Below are 20,576 nucleotides of genomic sequence, written 5' to 3'. Positions count from 1 at the left end.
TGCAAAGTGTAATTTAACAGGGAGGGGGAAAACCTTAGCTGATGTTGACACCTGCTGTTTGTCTGTGCTGGGGCAGTTTAGTAACTCTGAGTTTTCACTTGTCATAGGTAAAATGATCAGCACAGAGTTCTCCCCCAATTTTACGTTAATGTAACTTTTCTGCCTTGAAGGAGGAGCAAAGAAAGTCTCTAAAGAGTGTATTTCACCTTCTCGCAAGAATCTCTCCTGGATTTTAAAGCTCTTTGGAAGGCATTGCGTGCAGCGGTCATACTGGGGAAAGTCTTCTGGTTGTAATATACTGTAAAAACCAAAATTGTTTTTCAAAAACAAAAACATAAATGCAACAAATGATCCCATGTTGCAAATAGCGGAGGGGCTGTGACAGCCCTGCGGTGTAATCCCCTGTTCATAGGGCAGGCGGGAGTCAAACTGAGGGTGAGAGTGTTTCATAACAGCTCTGGAATATACCAGTGAAATTCCATCTTTTTTGCAGATTGAGGATTAGGCACAGGCAGAAAATGGCAGGCGACGTCATGTAAAATCCGGAATTTTCATACTGATAGCTTTCATTTCTGCTTGAGAAAAAGCAGAAAGAACCCGGAAGTCGGTCTCTGAGTGACTTCTAAACGGGGGGCGGGACGAAAGAACCCGGAAGTCGGTCTCTGAGTGACTTCTAAACGGGGGGCGGGACGAAAGAACCCGGAAGTCGGTCTCTGAGTGACTTCTAAACGGGGGGCGGGAGGAAAGAACCCGGAAGTCGTCTCTGAGTGACTTCTAAACGGGGGGGCGGGGCGAAGAGACCATCGCCGGAGCGCGTGCGAAGCGTCGCCGTCGTCACGTCGGCGTGGGGTGAAAGGTCGAGCCGAGGCGGGGGCGGCGTTGTGCGCAGGCGCGCGCGGGAGCTCGGAGCGGCCTGAGGCCCATGTGGAGCAGCGGCGGCGGCGGCGGCGGCCAGAGCAGGAGCAGCGGCTGAACCGCCGCTGCTGGACCCCGCGGCCCCCGCCAGCAGCAGCAGCAGCAGCCATGAAGGGGTGAGTGCGGGACCGGCGGCGGCGGCCGCCACCCCTTTCCCTCCTCCCCTTTCCTTCCCGCCTCCCGCCCCGGCCCAGCCGCCCAGCCGGGTCTCCTCAGGCGCCCTCCAGGCTGGCTTTTCCCCTCAGGTTTCTCCCCCCGGAGCGGCGGCGGCGGCGGGTCTTTGTTTCCCGCGCTTCTTTCCGGGGGGGGGGAGTAGAGGCGAAGCGGCCCCTCCGGATTCCTCTCCCGTTTCCTCCTCCGGAGAGGATGCGGTTCTGATCCGAGGGAGGGAGGGAGGGAGGGGCTCGGACTCGGCGGGTTCTGGGTTCAAGGTGCGCCATAAGGTTGCGGCGAGAGGGAGCCTTCCGGGCCTGATTTCCGCCAATGGGCCCGCAGGTGGTGGTTTCTCCCCTTCCCCACCCCCCAACTTTATCTTCATTTTTAAAAATAATGTTTTTCTTATTGGTTTTACGCAGTTTTTTTACATTTTAACTTTAACCGTTTCAGACATTAAAACAAAAGGTTCTTTCCATAGTTAATTCCAAGTGTCATTACATCCCTGCCAGTGAATGTAACTGTTTACAGTGGTCTTTTAAATAAATGAAGAATTTATTCCAGTCCTTTAAAAATACTTGATCTTCCTGGTTTCTGATCTTCCCCGACAGTTTTCTGCATAGGCCATCAGTTCCGCCTGCCATTCTTCTTTTCTTGGCACCCAGCCCAACTTTTTTTTTAAAAAAATTTTTTTGCTGGTTTTACACAATTCTTTACATTTTAACGTTAACCATTTTAAACGTTAAAATAAAAGGTTCTTTTGAACCTTTGGACCTCCTTCCCTCCCTCCATGGGTTCCATATTTAAGATTACAATTTTCTTTGTATCTTTTCTGATTTCCCCCGTCAGTTTCACTCTGCATAGTCCACCAGTTTCATCTCCCACCCAAATTTTAACTGTGCCAAGGAGGAGGTCACAGGACATTTTTTACTTTCTTTTTAAGCAACAGCAATCCTTAACGCACATAAATATTTTGTATGTGTAGTAAATCAACATTATGTGTTGTGCCAGCTTTTAAAAGAGGTAGATTCTCCTCAGCATCTAGTCAACCTAAAAGGGGGGCATGGAAGATGTATGTACCATGCCACCCGTAAGCATTCCCTCCATAACACGCACAGACATTTCCCCTTACTTTTTAGGAGGAAAAAAGTGAGTGTTATAGTGCAAAAAATACGGTATGTAACAAAAGAAACAACTCCCCCCAAAAGTTGCAGGTTAGGGCTAAAAGTGAGTCCTCTGAAAAGACTGGTTGAACTCCCCCCCCCCCTTTTGGAAATATTTTACTTGATTTAACAGATATAATTTTTTTAGAATATCACAAATATACTCAAAATACAAAATCCCCCTGAATCTCAGACTCCCCCCCCCCCCCGCATTCCTTCCATGGGTCTTTATGTTGTCCTTTTCAACTGCATGTATTTCATCACCTATACTGTATTTTAAATCTATCTCCATTATCCAAAGTTTTTGTTACATTACAAGTGTTGTTAAAAACCTGCTAATGTTTTCATTTGTTTACAATGGTCTCTAAGATAAAGTGTTAATTTCTCCCATTCTATTTTGAAGCTTTCATCTACTTGGTTTCTGATTTCTTCCGGTCATTTTTGCTATTTCTGCATGTTCCAGTTTAGTTTGCCATTCTTCTCTGGTAGGGACTTTGTCTTCTTTCCATCTTTGGTTAAACTTAAAACAACTGGAGAACTGTTCCAGGCATCAGGGCATTCTGGCGCTACTGAAGTAACATCTTGGATTCAAAATGTCTATTTTATTGGATGTGTAATAGAGAAAAATAGCTACTATTGCTTACAGAAGAAGAGATTCCTACTGTGTGCAAGCCAAAGGATGGGCTGCTTTTGGTGTAACATTTGAAATACTGAGTTTTAATATACTTCTGATGGCAACCCATATAATGTATGGGCTTATGTGTTTGGGTGTTCATTTAAAACTGCCACAGCTCTTTCAGAACTGAGCGCATACTAGTATGATTGTGAGGTGTGACCCTAATGTAACTCAAATAGTGGTTTCACTGTGTTGGTGCAAATCCTCCAGCTTTTGGATACTGACCTTTTACACATGTAATAGATATTGTAACTGGGCTTATTAATACCAGGCTTGAGCTGTATCTTTGTTTTGGAAGAGACTGTAAGAACAGTTTTTGATAGAACATCTCAGTATCGCCTAAAATCCCAGAGGCCACAAAGAGAGTGAGCTGTGGTCCCCAAACAGCCATGTCAGTAGGCTAGAAAGGGGCTTCTATTTGCTCTCCCTCCAGTAGCACAGGTATAAGGCAAGGAGGGTAAATCCTCAAAACCCACTACCACAATAGGCATAATGCTATATAGGGCTTGCTGTGTCCCAAAAGGGCATCCCCTTTGGATAGGCCCTCTTGAAAAGTGGTCTGCCATTTCCCCCTACGTAGAAGTCTCTCTTCTGTGGCAAACAAGCAAGTCATGGTGTGGATCAGGGGTAAGAAACTTAAGGCCCGTGGGCCACAAGCAGCCCACAGGGGTCATTTAACCGGCCCACGAGCAGCCCCCAAACCGAGCTGCCTGCTCGGTGAGTCCCCATACGCTGCACTAAAGCGGTGCAGCGCGGTGCGGGGACTCACTTGCGTGGTGCCGGAAATTGTGTCTGCGCAGATGCAGACGCCGGAAATCATGGCCACATGCACTCACGCGTGCGCGATCTGGCCCGCGGAAGGATCACTACTGGAGTGAACCGGCCCAGGTGAGGTAAACCTTGCCGCCCCCTGGTGTGGATGGTACGCTGACTAGACCAGATCTGTCAGTAGCTTGAAAAACTGCAAGACTCCTTACTTAGAGCCTTAAAATAAGCTGGGGGAGCTGTATTTAATGGCCAGAATAGATGAAATGTTGAAGGAGGGTTGAATACACATTGAAACATGAAGGTGCTTTTGCTTTCACCATGGTTGCTAAAAAGCCAAAAAGATCACTAACATTATAGGTTTGGAGAGAGTTCTTGAAAAGCAGAAGTTTTTTTAAAATGTTCTCCATGGAAGCATGATTTCAAAATGAACTGAGGAAGGTTTGGCTATTAATAAAAACGTGCTTGGAAATAACTTTAAGAACTGTGTTAAAAACCTACAACAGGGTAACTGTTTATTTACTTTATCATTTGCTTTTTCATCACAGCATTCAAGGGAGTTTACAAACTATAGTTAAAACCAATTTTAAAACCTTAATATTTCCCTTGCCAAGTTAAGTCCCGCACAGGATTTGTTCAGAGAATACAGAATATCTAACAATCACTCGTTACAAAGAATCTAATGATTGTTTAATATATGATGTTTCCTTGGTGGAAGACAAGACCAAACATGTATGTACCATGTATAAATACATTACATTTACAGAAATTACATGAGTTAATTTACCATTTACATGAAATGCCCTGTGTTGGGTTGACAGGCTTTGCCAAGTCTCCAGCATTTTCAGATTACAACTGAAATCCATCAGAAGGGTGGTTATTCACAGCCTATGTATGTTGTATAATTGGATTCTGACCCACGTCTGCTGGAATTGCAAGATAATTCATTTACTGAATTCCTGCCACCTGCAACTCTGGTTGATGCAGTGAGGTCAGTGCATCTGCCCTGTAGGGTGCCATCATGGAGGCATTTTGCCATTTGCTGCGGATTAGCACAGATGGTGAACATGGTGTTAGAAGCATGCTGCTCTATGGATTCAGGGGAGTTGGTCTTGCCATGTGTACTAAAAGAGTTACTTGGAGATAAGTTCAGTTTCAGTTGATGCCAATTTGCTTCTGAGAGCATAAAAGATCCTAACCGAACTACAGTCATACCTTGGCTTTCGAACATCTTAGGTCTCGAACGTTTTGGCTCCCGAACGCCGCAAACCTGGAAATGACTGTTCCGGTTTGTGAACTTTTTTGAGAAGCCAATGGGGCTTCTGCGGCTTCCAATTGGCTGCAGAAGCTTTCTGCAGCCAGTCAGAAGCCATGCTTTGGTTTCCGAACATTTTGGAAGTTGAACGGATTTCCGGAACAGATTCCATTTGACTTCCAAGGTATGACTGTATATTATGTTGGGATACTGCCAGGGAGATAAAGTCCATCATGGCCCCCAAGCCGGCTGCCGGATGATCCATCGATCTCCCGTAGTCACGCAGTATGAGCGATTAGCGACACGAGTTTCCTGAAAATACCTTGCCACATTCCAGGGCTCATGCACACTCTTATCAGCAGATAATGCACAGCCAGAAGTCGCACTCAGGAGAGCATTATTTACAAGCTTTTATTCAGCGTTGATCAGAACAAAGAAAGACATGACTGTCTGTGTCAGTGTCTCTGACAGAGAGAGAGAATGAAAGCAATAGGAAACATAAACATTCTGTGAACAGGAAATATGCAGGCTGTGACACAAACATCCTGCTCCCTTTTAAGGTGGAACGGAAATATCCTAACATATTGATGTTACACAGATGTTAGCAGCTACTATTGTAGCACCATAGGTTTGCTTTAGAGTTGGTCTTTCCTTAGGCTCTGATGAGCAATGGCAAACTTCCTTGACTATGCATTGTGCTAGTAGTCAGTGAGTGTCAAGGAAGGTCTGTTATTGTGCATTATTTTTCTAATCCCAGGCTCCCTTTTGGTGGTCCTGCAGTTTTGCTCTATAATTCCTGATAGAGGTCTTGGTGTGCTTTTCTGTCCTGATCTATCCTTATTACACTCTGATATTGTCTTTTGACCTGGCCTTGATGTAAATTTTTGGCAGGCTCTTAGTGGGTTGTAGACTGATCTGAGTCAGAACAGCAGTACCTGTATACTACAGACATATGGTAAAATATTAAGAAATTGGCCCGCAAAAGCATGTTTAAGTTAAATGCAAGGCTGGATCTGAAAGGCTGAAGACTGCTGGTTTAAAAGAAGGCAATGCTAAATCAGATACTTTATGCATGCAGAGGGTCTCATGTTCAATCCCTGATATAATCAGGTAGGGCTGGGGAAGGCTTTTGTCTGAACCCCTAAAGAGCCACTTCCAGTCAGAGTAGACATTTGCACTTGATGGACTAACAGTATGATTCAGTATAAAGAAGCTTCCTCTACTTTATCAATAAATGTGCACAGTATTCAGTGTTTTAAGTGTAAAATGCATTGATAAAATGCAGAAGACCCTTTATACATCCGTAGAGTATACTATAAATTTCTTAAACATTTAACTCCAAAATCCATGGTTGTGTAATACATTTTTTAAGAGCAACAAAGTGTCACAAAATAGTGCTCAAATGTTTGATTTCTCCAGAACTCTTCTGCAGGGATTGGGAGTATGTGAGGGGGGGGGGGATTAGACATTGAAGCCTTGCTCCCAGAGTTAGTCGGATGATGAAAATTGCAGGCTGATTTAATCTCTGCTAGGTGCTTGCAGGTATCTGGTTATGTTTAGTATTCTGTGATAAAGAAAGAATGGCTAATCCCAATTTTAAAAAATTATTTTCAGTATGCAAAAGCAAAACAACATAATGAACTATCATTTGCAACTGACACTTAATGGAGAATTGCTGATCCTATATATATATATATATATATATATATATATATATATATATGTATGTATATGCTAACCATTACCCATATTTCTCATTCTTCTAGTGACACAGGCTCCTGGCTAGGTGGAAAGCAGATGTAAGGAGCAATCTGATGGTCATTATATTCACAATGCTGTAGAATGATTTTATGTGGTGGTGATGTGGGTAAGAGTCAGATGAAGTCAAATTGTTTCCTAGTACCTTTCCTTGGTCAACCTAGGAGCATACTTCTGCTAGCAATACCATCTTCCCAGAGCTTCAGTGGCTTTTAGAGACACCTCCTTTTCTTGGGGGTTTTTCTGATACCACTGTCTCACCAGTTTTCCTACTCCTCTCAAAGTCTGTGGTGCTATAGAGACTTATTGTGGGAGGCAGATGTTTGGAGTCTTTCCCCTTGTCTACCAGGTGTTTCTGTTGCCAATACTTCTGCCGTTTTTCTGGCAGCAGAAGTTCTCTGTTGCAAAAGTTTCCAGTGCTTTAAAGTAAAGAACATGATATCAACAGGCCCAACTTGTGCAGTCCAAAGTTTTCTAGAGATGGAGGGGACAACTGGAAAATTAGCAGAGAAAGTTTGAATCTTAGACATGCAAGAACACTGACTGGGGCCACTTTCTTACAGAGTAAGGCTTAAAACTTTCCCAAAAGAAACGACAGATAGGTTGTGGATACACGAGTTTATTTCCATGATGGTGTAAATCAAATGTGCATGTGGTCCGTTTTGGTAACCGGCTATAAATATATTGAGAAGTGAGCAGAGCTGTGAGCTGTGATATTGCTGTGTTAAGGTGGCGGCTTAGATCCCTGTCTCGGTTTATTTTTGCTAATTACTTTTTCAAAGAACTGGCTCATCATTCACAAGTAGACAGCATTCTGTGGCTTCACCGTCATGTCTGAAGCAAAGAGTTACAGTCCAGCAGCGGGGAAATTAAAGGTTTTTCATGCTCAGGGGGCAACGTGACTGACAAGGAAGGCAGCCTCACAATGGTCGCAAAGCTTCCAAAATCAGGCAGCCATGAGGCACTGAGTGCGTACAGACAAATCAGCTTACACCATGGTTAATATGGGGGAATTTGCCAGTTTCTTAAATGCATGGTAGAGTGAAGCAATACAGATTTCATACTATTCTATCATTGTTGACTTTACCAAGGACAAGACTGCCAGAATTGCCACTGGCATCAGCAAGTAGTTGCTGCTGCTCTAGATAGCCAGAATCTGAATAGACATAACCATATTATAAAAATGGTATCTTTTAAGGGGTCTGAATTTATATTCCCTTCCTCCCACCCATTTCTTTTTACTCATGTGTTATATCTTTTTCAATTGTGAGCCTGAGTCTTAGTACTGATTTTTGAAAGCTGACCTGAAAGGCTTTTTGGCTAACAGGTGGACTCTGTCTTAAATAAATAGAAATGCCTCCTCTGTACTGCTACAGTGTGCAAATAACTTCCTGGTTCTTTCTTTAGAGAAGCAGATTGTTAATTTGTTCTCACAGTGTGTTAAAAGTCTGTACATGGTGACATTTCCAACTGGCCAATAGAACATTATTTCTCCTCTTTGGAGTTACTCTCTTTCTAATAAGAGGAATGTCTGGCGCTAGAAAATGTATTGTTTTTAAGACAGCTGTATAATTTGACTGTAAAATCAAGATAAATCATATACATTCCCAGTTCAGCCCCCCTCGGTACACAACAGACACAACTGCAGCTTCAGAAAGATAACTACAATTTCTCACTTAATTAGAAACACATACACAAGCAACACTCAAAAAACTTGACTAATCTAAAACCTTTTGCAAAGTTGTTATTAGTGGCTAGAGCATGAGTTTATGCATAGATGCTTTTTCAGTTATTGCCTACTTAGTCTGCAATAAGCAACTACAAGTTGTATTTATATATTAAAAGGTGTTCCTTTCAAAACACTCCAAGACTTAAGTGAATAGGGTTGTTTTTTTAAAAAAAAAAACCACACCTGCAAATAATGACTCTCTCTCTCTCTCTCTCTCTCACACACACACACACACACACACTCACATAGAATAGAAATATGAAAAGCATCAAAGAAAGCAGTATAAAGTTCTTTATAAGTTCTTCCTTAAGACACAGCTGTAGCTAGCCTTGAGACTCTTTGACTATATTTCTCATTTCATATCTCCTGATATAACCAGTTTTCTAAGTGCTTAATATGAGCAAGCCTGTTAAGGTTTTCAACCTCTACTATTCTGTCATTGCATTTGGATTCAGCTCCTGAGAGCTCAACACAGCTACTTCTCAGTTGTCTCATGGAATAATAATAAATAGTAATAATATTTGCCAGGTCAAGTATTATCCTCTCAGTGAAGTCAGTGATTGGAAAGGAAATTGACCCCCCACTTCTTGCCCAGTTTGGAATGGCAGGGCTTTCATTGCAGTGGTGCAGCACATCTCAAGCAGTATATGAGCCCCACATGAGAGCAGAAGTCAGATGCTTAGACACACAGTATGGACTCTCTCTGGCCATATTTCTCTCTGGAAATAGCCATGTGCCAGACACGTTTTACTACTGGCATGGGTCTAATTGTGACCACATGGACAGTGTTCAAAACTCCCATTGTTCTAGGAGTGTTTTGTGACAGGGAATTTCATAAATATGAGCAGTTTCTGAGCTCTGGGTGCAGTACTGCGCCTAAGATTTCAGATTAAAACTGACGCTGAGGGTGTAGGAGGAGAACTTTCTCCCCGCTAGACTTCCAATAGATCTTGGGGGCATCTTGTTCGAAATCCAAAGCATAGCTTCTGATTGGCTGCAGGAAGCTCCTGCAATCAATCAGAAGCTGCAGAATCCCCGTCGGACGTTCGGCTTCCAAAAATAGTTCGCCAATTGGAACAGTCACTTCCAGGTTTGGGAGACAAAATATTCGAGAACTAAGCTGTTGGAAAACCAAGGTATGATTGTACATGGAAAAATACAGTAAGTCTTAGGCTTGTGAACTGGGCACTCAAGGTGGGTGTCTCTGCCATCTGTATAGGCCTTTAATATGTGTTAATTGTGGTGCCAAAAATATATATTTATATGAAGGAAAGGGGGAGTTGGGAGAATCCAGGGCTTGTCTGCAGAGTGGAAGGAAAGGAGGACCTTTTTCTGCCTCCCTGAGACCCTGACTCCTTTTGGGGGTGTTAACTTTCTTAATGTGAACAATAAACTATGGCTGTATGCGGTTTCACTGCTGGAAATGTGTTTTGGGTAATGGCTTATTATATGTGAAAATGTATTATATCTTATGTATGTTCCTGCTTACTTGTTCTGTTGTCTTGTTTATATGTTTGACTGAGCCTTGTAATGTGAACTTGGGAATTCTTTTCATACAGCCAGTGGTTCAAGTCTCCAGCATGGCTCATGTTACTTCCTGCCATTCTGAGGAGCTAATTTAGCTTCCTTCTCAACTCTAAAGTGACAGGTTGCTTCCCAGGATCCACACATTATGGCTCGGTTTACTAGGCAGCTGCTATTTGTGGTTACCACTACCAGTCTCTCCTTCTCACTGAGGCTTGCAGACATGCCACAAAATTGTGGAAGAGGCAAAGTGTCCTGTTTCACTTTCTGATGAGTTTCAAAGTAAGTTTTTCTTGCTTCTTTCCTGGCATCTTTAGATGTGTTGGGGAAGGAAGCAAGCAAGCTGTGAGTGTGACTTATGGGTCTTCTGTCCTCTGAAACTCCCAAAAGTCACATGTGCCAGTATTTCACCTCTTCAGTGGCTTTGTGTGAAGCAAGACACATGACTTCTATGTTCTCTGCAGTGTTAGAGGACTTGCCCTTGAGAAGCTGGATAGATGATGGTTTGATCCTGTTGCTCTGGGTACAATCCATGTACAGTGGTACCTCGGGTTACATACACTTCAGGTTACATACGCTTCAGGTTACAGACTCCGCTAACCCAGAAATAGTATCTTGTGTTAAGAACTTTGCTTCAGGATGAGAACAGAAATCGTGCTCTGGTCTGGCAGCAGCAGGAGGAGGCCCCATTAGCTAAAGTGGTGCTTCAGGTTAAGAACAGTTTCAGACCTCCAGAATGAATTTGGTACTTAACCCGAGGTACCACTGTATAAATTTAATTGCCATAAGATCAGTGTAACCTGAAAGCACTGGGCCAAATTTCAGTTTGAGTAACTGCAAGGTGTTTGCTTTTTTTAAAAAAAGAGTCCTACTAAATCCTGCATGATAGATTTAGGAGGGTTCTGTTCAGAATGGGGATATTGCACCAAAGTCCTTGGAGATGACAAGGTGACCAGTTCTACTGTTTCTAGTATAGCTTAATCACAGTGGGATTCCTAGAGGTATTAAGCATGTTTTGATTTGTTCCAGTAGCCGGATCGAGCTGGGTGATGTGACGCCACACAACATTAAGCAGCTGAAGCGGTTAAACCAAGTCATTTTCCCCGTCAGCTACAATGACAAGTTCTACAAGGATGTGTTGGAGGTTGGCGAGCTCGCCAAACTGGGTATAGTACCTTGCTTTTTTATTTGGTGGATTCGTAGATAGAGGGTTTTCCATTGTTCTTGGTTTATCTGCTAGATTCAGTACATCATCTGTTACGTGAGGATAGCTTTACCAGATACCTTAATTATTCTCACTGTATGAAGCCTTGCACGCCATGCAACCTGGGCCTGCACATACAATGCAGATACTGCCTTTTATTCCGCCATCTTCCTCAGGTATGTACCTCTTTGGCCTGAGATAGTTGTCCATCCCATTTTCCCCTTGTCCGTGCCTTTTCCTTCCCCTCCAGCTCCTCCTGTTCTAGCCATAGAGAGCTACCAGCTTTTATCTTCCACAGCTGCTCAGAAAAACTAGTGCCCTTGTTGGTTGTTTAAAGGCTTCAACAAGTGCGGGAAGCAGTGGCCCATTTCCTCATGAAGATCCTTCATGCCAAGTTGTGAGTGTTTTAGCATCACCACTAGCCGCCTGTTGACTGCAGTATACAGAACTGACAACTTATGCAGTCCTAAATTACTTTTCATATGTTACATTAGAAACCCGTTTTCCCTTTGTACTACATCATGGCTTTTAAAATGAATAATGTCATTTTTTTCTGCTCAAATGCTTAACATATCTTCTCACATGTCCCAATGATATGCACAGAGAGAAACCCATTCATCAACTCCTTAGGTGTAAACCTTCCTCCTGCACACACAACAGGGTTTCACAGCTTTTTTTTAAGGTGGTCCTCCCCTTCAGCCTATGCATGCTTTCTCAGAAGTACGTCCCATTGAACTGAATGGATTGGGTCCCAAATAAGTCATGCTTTGAGCAGCCCCATTGGAATCTTGGTCCATGACTAAAATACCGTATTTTTCCCTCTATAACACACAGATTTTTTCTCCTAAAAAGTAAGGGGAAATGTCTATGCGTGTTATTGAGCGAATGTGTGGTCCCTGGAGCCGACTGGCCCGAGTGCATCACACATTTTCTTCGAGGGTCGTCTTCGTTGCGGTCAGCAGAAGCCAGGGAAGTGCTTGCTAGGAGGTTTGGCCACTCTGATCGCTTGATTGTGTGTGCAGCGCGACTGTGTGTTTGCTAGCGTGGGTGCTTGGAGGGAGTGAGAGAGTGAATGACTGCTGCATCTTCTCCTGCAATTTGCCTTTTAAAAAATTGGAAGCAGCGGGGCAGTAAAAACCGCCTCCGAAAGCCCCATTTTCCCCTTCTAAGGCTGCAGCTCAGCTTTGGGAGCCCAGAACCCCCTGCCTTGTTCTTGAGGGATCTTTGAGGTTTTCCCTTTAGCTTTAACCCAGCCCCCTTATTTTACCAGTTTATCTTCATTCTCTGTGTGGTAAACTGATTGCAGGCAGCCACCCGAGAGAGAAAGCTGTTGCTTTCCTGTATTCTGCCTCAGGGTCTTACTGCCCACCCTCTTCTGTTTCGTTACTGTGTTTGCTCAAACGGAACAAAGAGCAGAGAAAACCCCTCCCCTCCAGGCAAGCAGAGGGGAAAGCAGAGCGTCCTTCCTTCTAATTCCTCTCCGTGCTCCGGTGCTGCTGCTGCTGCTGCGTCTACAGACTCGCAGGCAACATGCAGGTGGGGGGGGGAGAGAGAGAGAGAGCGCTAGCTGGCTGGCTTGGGTGGGGGAACTTTTGCCTTCCTTTCCTCCCTCCGGTAAAACCCCTCTCCTGCATTCTTAGCCAGCTGCTTCTCCGCACACCCCTCTCGGTGCTCCTTGTCCCTTCTATGTTTTTCCTTCTCTCCCCACTTAAAACGTGGTTACAAAGCATGGATCCACATGGATCCTCAGGTCTTTGCATTGGGTCACCCCAAATTCACCATCAGATCAAATAGCATGTCCATGGCTACAGCCTACACCAAAAAAATCACGCACCCACTGTTGCCTGGGGCTGCAATGGTGCAAAACGTGGTTACAAAGCATGGATCCACAGGGATTCTCAGGATTTTTGCATTGGGCTACCCCAAACTCACCGTCAAATCACATGTCTGTGGCCACAAATCACATATGTGACCTGATATTTGATATGTGGAGTTAAATTGGGATGGGATTATTTTTATTGTTACATATTTAGTTTGAGGCGTGGAGTTAAGCAGGGATGGGATCACATTTATTGTTATATATTTAATATATAATATGCAAGTGTGTCTTGCTGTTCTAATTATGCAGTATTCTTAAATCTATATATTTATCCAAAACCCTCAGGATATGGTGGATTTAAAAAACCCAAAATAATATGCTTTCTTCCTCTCTCCACCCCTCTTTTTGGCAGCCTATTTCAATGATATTGCAGTGGGTGCAGTGTGCTGTAGAGTAGATCATTCTCAGAATCAGAAAAGACTGTACATCATGACGCTTGGATGTCTGGCCCCTTACCGAAGGTTGGGGATAGGTAAGGCTGTTTTGTAAATGATGAGGTGGCTCTTGGCTATGGAACATGTGCCTCTAGAGCTTACAAAATTTAGTACTTGTTTATAAAATAACAAATATTGCAAGATGCTGCAGTATTTGAAACTGGGAATAACTTTCTTCCATTTTGTCTTGCTTCCTTTGTAGGAACTAAAATGTTGAATCATGTGTTAAACATCTGTGAAAAAGATGGCACTTTCGACAATATCTATCTGTAAGTAGAAAGACATTGCTGGCCTAGGCAGGAGGAATTGGTTGCTTACATGTCTAGTTGGCATGCATGGAAATGTTGGCGCTCAAGTCTTCTGGCATAGTATTAAAGAACAACTAATATAAGACTTTTGCTTTCGAGTACTAGAGTTTGCTGGGACACAGTAGGGGCACTAATTATATTGACACTACCACGCAGTGCAAATGCTAACCACAGGAGGTACATACATTACAGTCATACCTTGGTTCTCAAACGCCTTGTGACTCGAACATTTTGGCTCCCAAATGCCACAAACCTGGAAGTGTTTTCGAATGTTTTCAGAAGTCGAACGGATCTGGAATGGATTACGTTCGAGAACCAAGGTGCGACTGTACAGTCTTGATACTTTTTTGTAAGTGATGCCCTCTTTATTTTATCAGTATTGTGTCTGGATTGTTTATTATTAGTGCCTATATCCACTGACCAGGGACATGCTGAGCTCTGCAAGAGCTAAACTTATAAATAAACAGCAGTTTAAAAAGGCTCCTAAGCATAATTCTTCACATGTAAACCCAACCCTGTAAATATGTCCTCTAAAGTTACTAGCTGTCCCCCAATCTGAGATACAGCACATGAGCATGTAGGATAGGACTTGCTTGATCATGGCCCCACAGTTGTGGGGTGCCTTCTCAAAGAAGGCCCACCTGGTGCAATTGCTGCTGTGCATCCGCAGCGCTATCAAGGTATAACTTTCTTGGGGGCCAGTTTGGTAGTATGTTACCTTCTGGTTTATGAGAGCTCTGCAGTACTGTGTGTTGTTTTCCTTCCCATCCTGGTCTTAACTTCCATCATCCCTGGGATGGCCATGCTATCTGAGGCTGATGGGAGTTTTAGTCCAAAGTACTTGGCAGACAACAGGTTAGGACATGTGCTCTAGAGCAGCTTTTTTGTGTTAGAATAGTAGTTGTTTGTCGCTGAAATCAGAAAGGCAAAAGGTAGGTAGTCGTTTACATAGGATGGTCATAGACAGTTGTACCTTGGGTCCCAAACACCTTGGTACTTGTACATTTTGGCTCCCAAACGCCATAAACCCAGAAGTGAGTGTCTGGGTTTGCAAACAAACTTTGGAACCTGAACGTCCAACGGGGCTTCTGCAGCTTCTGATTGGCTGCAGGAGCTTCCTGCAGCCAATCAGAAGCCGCACTTTGGTTTCTGAACGTTTTGGAAGTTGAACGGACTTCCAGAAAAGATTCCATTCAGCTTCAAGGTACGACTGTACTTGATTTCTGGGCACTTGTGTTATAAGCTGGCATGCAAGATTTTTTCCCCAGCCGTAGTAAAGATGATAGGTGAAAGTAACATGGGATACAGAAGTTGGATGGACTTTTGTTTATTATCAAATTTAGTAACATCTGTTTTAATCTCTTCTCTATCCTTGCTTTTCCATTTCACCTTCCACTCTTCAGATAAACAGTTCATTAGCATATAGATCCAAGTTCCAGCCTTCATAAATGGTAATGCTTTTCTCCCTTGGTTTCTTTTTTTTTACCCAGACATGTCCAGATTAGCAATGAATCTGCTATTGACTTCTACAGAAAGTTTGGATTTGAGATCATTGAGACAAAGAAGAACTACTACAAGAGGATAGAACCAGCGGATGCTCACGTGCTGCAAAAAAACCTCAAAGTCCCTTGTCTCGGCCAGAACACAGATGTGCAAAAGTCTGACAACTGAACAAAACCCAAGGAACGCTTTCTTGCACTTTCTTGTCACCAAATAGGGAAAGAGAGGTCTGCTGTCTGTTTTTGGTCCCGTTCCCCCGTCCCCCCGCTCCTAATGTGTGTTGTATCCTCTCCAACAAATTAATAACTTCCCAAGGACTGTCAAATTGTGTGTTTGGGTTCTATAGCTCTACTTCTTTGCAATTTTGGGATGGAAGTAGTATGCGGTTCCAGCTGGGGTGGGGCCTTCATTCGGTCTTCCAAAGGTCAGCTTTTCCTCAGTATGTGTGTGATCCTCCTGCATCCCCACTGAAGGGCAGAGTTTAAGCAATACCTTGCATCCACGCTCCTAATTCCATGCCACTTTTTTATTTTTTTGTAACGGAGTCTATCGGTCTCTAGTTTTGAACTTGGTTTGGCGGTTTTGGCCTTGTTTACTATTTGAACATGCATCAGTTTGGAAGCTAATTCAGAGCGTTTGAGCCGCCATTTCTTCATTGTGTTTTGAGACAAAGTGGCCGGCAAGAAGATTCAGCTTTCTGAGCGGTCATCCGTCAAGTGACCAGCTGAGGCAGTGTTTTCCTGGCTGATGTAGGTGAGGATTCAGAGTGGACTGTACCATCTTCCACACTTCTCTCATTCGTTATAGGTATTGCACTAACAACAGAACGACCCTTGGCTCTGGCAACGGTGGAGGAGCCAAACATTAAAGATTACTAAAGAAGATCAGTCTGTGACTCTTACTTTGAAAGAAAGAAAGAGAAGGAAGGAAGGAAGCTTTGCCTTTAAATGGCTCTGCTGGTTTGAACTCTGCTTGCTTGCTGAGATTATATGCTCCCTAAGATAGAAGATGATTGAAACTGCTTCTCCCGCCCCCCTCCATTACACTTCTGAAGATTTGGCACTCGTCTTAGAAGAATATTAAAAGGGGATGCAATGGAACACCAGAGGGAAGTGGCTTATTGGGGAGCATTGTGAGGATTCAGAAAATAACTGGTTTTCTCCTGATATTGTAATGTAAGAACTGTAGCCTACTTTACCAAGCTCTCGCTTTGTATTTTGTTACGCTTTTGTTTGCAATTTCATTTTGAGCTTCTAGCAATTCAGTACAGCAATGCCAGCTTAACATTACAACTCTCCTCTCCATCTGGTGAAACGTACCAGGGAGGGGAGGGTACCTGCCCTAACACCTAAATCAATATTAAACTGCATTTCTTTCCTGATTTTGAACTTTTAACTGTATCTTGCGCTTTTCTGCTTTGAAAAATCTTTATTGAGGGTGGGTGGGTGGGGGTTACAATGTAACCTTGCTAGCAGATGTTGTAATTTCACTGTGATGCTGAATTGAAAAACAAGGGGACATGGAGACCAGGAAAGTTCAAGCAATTTGCAATATTGCGCAACCTTTAATTGCAGAGAAGTCAGGAAACAAGATTCTTTATCAGGCTAGCAGAGTATCCTGACACCTATTTGGTCCATTAGACATTTTGCCCAACTGCATGCTTATTCTTTTGATCAGAAAAAAACAGCAAGTTCGCCCTTTCCGAATCCTTGTACAGGAAATGTTCTTGTACTGCTTCTCTGGCCATAGTTTGCTATGTTTTATATTGTATTTCCTGAGGATTTGTTTTCCTTCTGCAAAGATGTTGAAGCACATCTAAATCTCAAGTGCCAACACTGTTTTCCCTGATCAGTTGTAGATAAGGCAAAAAAGTTCAAAGGGGAAGGTACTGCATTAAAGAATGTATATACAGCCCAAGTCAACATCTGCTCATAACTATCTTCTGGTGCTAAGGAAAGTGTGTCCCTTTCTTTTTTGGAACCGAATGGTAGATACGTGGAATTGGGGGTTGGGAAGTCAATGGCTTCTCTTGATCTACAAATCACTTACAGGTAGTTTTCCGCTTAGACTTTAAAAACAAAACAAAACCCATTTATATATTTTTTAATCAACTGTCATTCTGTGAATGTATTTCTCAACGTTTCTTGGGGTTTCCATTGTGCAGTCAACCTTCCTTAGTAACTATGTTCTACAGGAGGTAGGAGGAAAAGAAATTGGAAATCAAAGCTCCACTTTTCATGACTATCAGTCCTGCCAGTGATTCCTTGCTTAAAAAGAACACAGGTTTTAATCCCTAGCCCCTGGAGCTGCATCCCCTCTGCTTGAGTGTGGCAAAGAGCAGCAGTTCGGATGGTTCCTTTCTTTGAGTGCTGCAAAAGTTTGCCAATTTGGAGGAAATGTCTTGTCTTTTGAAATAGTCAAGCAGGGGGTTGTCTAAAATGGGTGTTTTTTAATGCTTCATGTGACTCGACAGTACTTTCCATTCTCTTGCAAATCAGCTCATGTACAACTGCAGTAATTAGTTGGGAGGTTCAGTTAAATTACCATCATCAGTGCTTCTCTTGTAGAAGTTTACAAGGAGAATGCGCATAGCATACTTTACATATCCTATAGCAGGGTAAATGTAAAGGGGCTCAGCACAGTACTTTTCTCATCATATAACTATGAAACTGCTGGACTTCATAAATATTTTTTTTCAGTATTAGGCAACTGATATATGCAACAAGAATGGGGGGAAAAATCACCCAGGACAGACACCCTTTACTTGGCATGGGAGGGGGAATATTTTTGTATACATAAAAGTGGCTGGGATTACTTGATTCAGTTAATGATTGAATATGTCCATTAAAGATGACATACTGTTACAGCTGAAATAAATTCTAGTTCTGTTTTCATTAACATTTAATGGTGCCTTGTGATGTCTAGTAAATGTGAACCTAATTATATATTTTTTACCCTCTGTACAAAATCAGTTTTAGTCTGCAGCTGCAGGGATTGTCTAAAACCACTCCTCTCCTGCCCCAGGTATATTGATTTAGGGTTTGTTTTGAATATGTTAATGTTCATCTTACATAGCAGTGAGTTACCATGCTGAGAACATATCTTGATCTTGGAGGAAATTTGCTGTCTACTCCTAGATAACTGAAACTGCTTTTATCCTTCACTTTGTGGATAAAAGTTATTCTTGCTTAATTGGCAGCCTGTTGCAATTATGTGAGAAGGGATGCTGTGGCATATAAAAAAGGAGGATGTTTTCTTTGTGACATGACTGTGATTAGTGCTGGGGCATTTCACAAGGTAGAATACCTTGTTTAAATCTTACATGAATAAGCAAGGAAAACATGTTCACAAATTTTAGGCCGCCGCCGCCTTTGTGCATCAGAAGCAAGTTCACCTTTCTGAAATCCTAGGAAGCTAAAGATTTTTTTTAAAAAAAACCATTCTTAATAAAGGCGCACCACAAGTTACATGGCCCATGAGCTGGCCTTGTGATTCTGGCTTCCTTTCTCCCTTACCTGCCTTTCTCTGTTAAAGATGGGAGCATTCTCCATTTACCACCCTCATGCAGTAAGAGTAGGACCAGCTTGCAGACTAACATCTCCAACCCAGACATGCCCTTTTCTCTTAAGGCAGGCTGAGAAAAGCTGCAGTGACTGTCAGGCAACAGCCTGAATTGTGTCTCACTTCTCACCCCTTCCTCTGTCCCAGCAAGAGAAATTGCCGGTCTCCAACCCTGCAAGGTATGTGACATAGTAACATGCTAGCAAGCAGAGACTCTTCTGAAGCAGCTATAGTTGGGTCAGAGGATTTACAGAAAGCCCAAAATGCAGATTCTGCTAATAAGAAAGACCGTGCAGAAGAGACCTGATTGCACTATCATGGTCTCGGGGAGAATCGGGCACCTAACTTTTAAACTGGGTGAAAAGCCTATTGCAGTACTGTTCCTGGCGGGGGTAATGACAGCAAAGAGACTAATAAAGCAGTTCTTTGTATATATGCTTGTGTAAGAATCCACAAAAGGGGCTCAGAAAACAAATATCACTAGATGTAGACAGGATGCAAGCATTAAAAAATGAGGCTGGATGAACTTCTACCAGAAGCTTATCTACCCAATTCGCAGGCACAAACTGTCCATACACTGACACAATTGTCAAATCCCCCATATAACAAGGCTGTGATGCAACTTGACAAATTGGATAGTCCTCTCAAGCAAACTTCCCACCTAAGCTAGCTTTGTCCTTGCATGCTTTGAGTGAAGATGAGTTTATCTGGGGAGAAGGCCAGAAACTCATTTCCACAGACTCCAGCAAAGTAAGCTTGTAGCTCACAACTAGATTTACAGGAGAGAGAGAGAGGGAGCGCTCAATAAGGTTTAGTTGGCGTACAATATGGAATCCTAAAGAATTTAGGACCAGGTTATTTGATTATTCTCCTTTATAGGCCTGCCAGGTCACAAAGGTCATCTGATGAGGTCCTAGTGGTGGTGCCTGCTGCTGAGATCCTCTGGAGTGACATGGAACAGGCAGCACCCCTTGTCCCTTATGGAATACCTTCTCCAGACACCATACATAAATTGTAGTATAAACACCAACTGGAAACACCAGCCTGTGAGTGCTCCAATTGGAGAACAGCCTTTACCAAAGGTGTCATGGGTTCTGAAGATGCTTCAACTCAGGACAAAAGGGGAAGGAAGAGGAAGGCCTGCTTGGCAAATCCACACCGTGATCAACTCCCACCTGGAAATCTATGTCCCCACTGCGGGAGGACGTGTGGATCCAGAATTGGCCTCCACAGTTAAACCCATGTTTATGGAAGACAATCTTACTCGGTTATGAGTGATTACCAAAGAAGAAGAAACTATTGCCAGTCTTAACTATTCAATGCACATTAAAAAACTTGCCTTCCCAAGCATTCCTGTTTTATTGACCTAACCTAGCCACTTGGTCACTCATGGTTTCTATTGGTTTTAAATTCTGTTTTATTGTTTGTATTGTTTTTGTGTCTGCTGTACAGCGCTTTGAAATGTTTATGGTCTGAAAAAGAACAAACAAATAAAATCATAGGTCCCTGCCAACAGGATATTCAAGGTAGGACAAGTCAAACCAGGCTTAAAACCTCACATTGGTTGCTGAGCTGTGTTCTTTCACAGATGGCATTTTATTTAGCAAAATGTACACAGCGCTTCATTTGTTTAAAATTACCTTTCAAGGCGTGAACAAGCGTAAGACATGTTGAGGATAAATACGCCGTTTGATCCAAGTGGGTCACTCAGTTCCTTAGAGCATGGTGCCGATAACACCAAGGTTGCAGGTT

General features: G+C 43.0%; 2 protein-coding genes across 5 annotated transcripts in view; one reads left to right on the top strand and one right to left on the bottom strand.

Annotated features, from left to right (window-relative positions):
- LOC310696464 (tumor necrosis factor receptor superfamily member 1A-like) overlaps positions 1-14,051 on the bottom strand; it is a 78,573-nt gene extending 64,522 nt beyond the window's left edge. The window contains exon 1 of the mRNA XM_083482029.1: positions 14,039-14,051. The gene's annotated coding sequence lies outside the window, so the exon portion shown is untranslated. The remainder of the gene's footprint in view (positions 1-14,038) is intronic.
- On the top strand, positions 787-18,161 carry NAA50 (N-alpha-acetyltransferase 50, NatE catalytic subunit). 4 transcript variants are annotated; one of them, XR_014520563.1, is made up of 6 exons: positions 9,538-9,575; positions 10,968-11,104; positions 13,374-13,493; positions 13,658-13,724; positions 15,254-15,979; positions 16,017-18,161. XR_014520563.1 is itself a non-coding variant. In XM_083482045.1 (5 exons), exons 1-5 carry the CDS (start codon positions 1,024-1,026, stop codon positions 15,432-15,434), a joined length of 513 nt encoding a protein of 170 aa, XP_083338171.1. In that variant the 5' UTR covers positions 787-1,023; the 3' UTR covers positions 15,435-18,161. The 4 variants fall into 4 exon arrangements, 3 of the variants coding, with proteins under 3 accessions (XP_083338171.1, XP_083338172.1, XP_083338170.1); XM_083482045.1 differs by lacking the exon at positions 9,538-9,575 and adding an exon at positions 787-1,031 and having other exon boundaries at positions 15,254-18,161; XM_083482046.1 differs by lacking the exon at positions 9,538-9,575 and adding an exon at positions 803-1,031 and having other exon boundaries at positions 10,971-11,104; positions 15,254-18,161.
- The last annotated feature ends 2,415 nt before the right edge of the window (positions 18,162-20,576 follow it).

This window comes from Podarcis liolepis (assembly GCF_965112155.1).
Source record: "Podarcis liolepis genome assembly, chromosome: 17".
Taxonomy (NCBI): domain Eukaryota; kingdom Metazoa; phylum Chordata; class Lepidosauria; order Squamata; family Lacertidae; genus Podarcis; species Podarcis liolepis.
The sequence above is the reverse complement of the archived record's forward strand: the minus strand, read 5'-3'. Positions and strand labels throughout refer to the sequence as shown.

Excerpts from the sequence above, each read along its gene's own strand:
- NAA50 (XM_083482044.1), top strand. The coding sequence starts at position 9,553 with ATGATTGTACATGGAAAAATACA. Across the intron at positions 11,105-13,373 it reads TGGCGAGCTCGCCAAACTGG|CCTATTTCAATGATATTGCA; the intron begins GTATAGTACCTT and ends TCTTTTTGGCAG. Across the intron at positions 13,494-13,657 it reads TTACCGAAGGTTGGGGATAG|GAACTAAAATGTTGAATCAT; the intron begins GTAAGGCTGTTT and ends CTTCCTTTGTAG.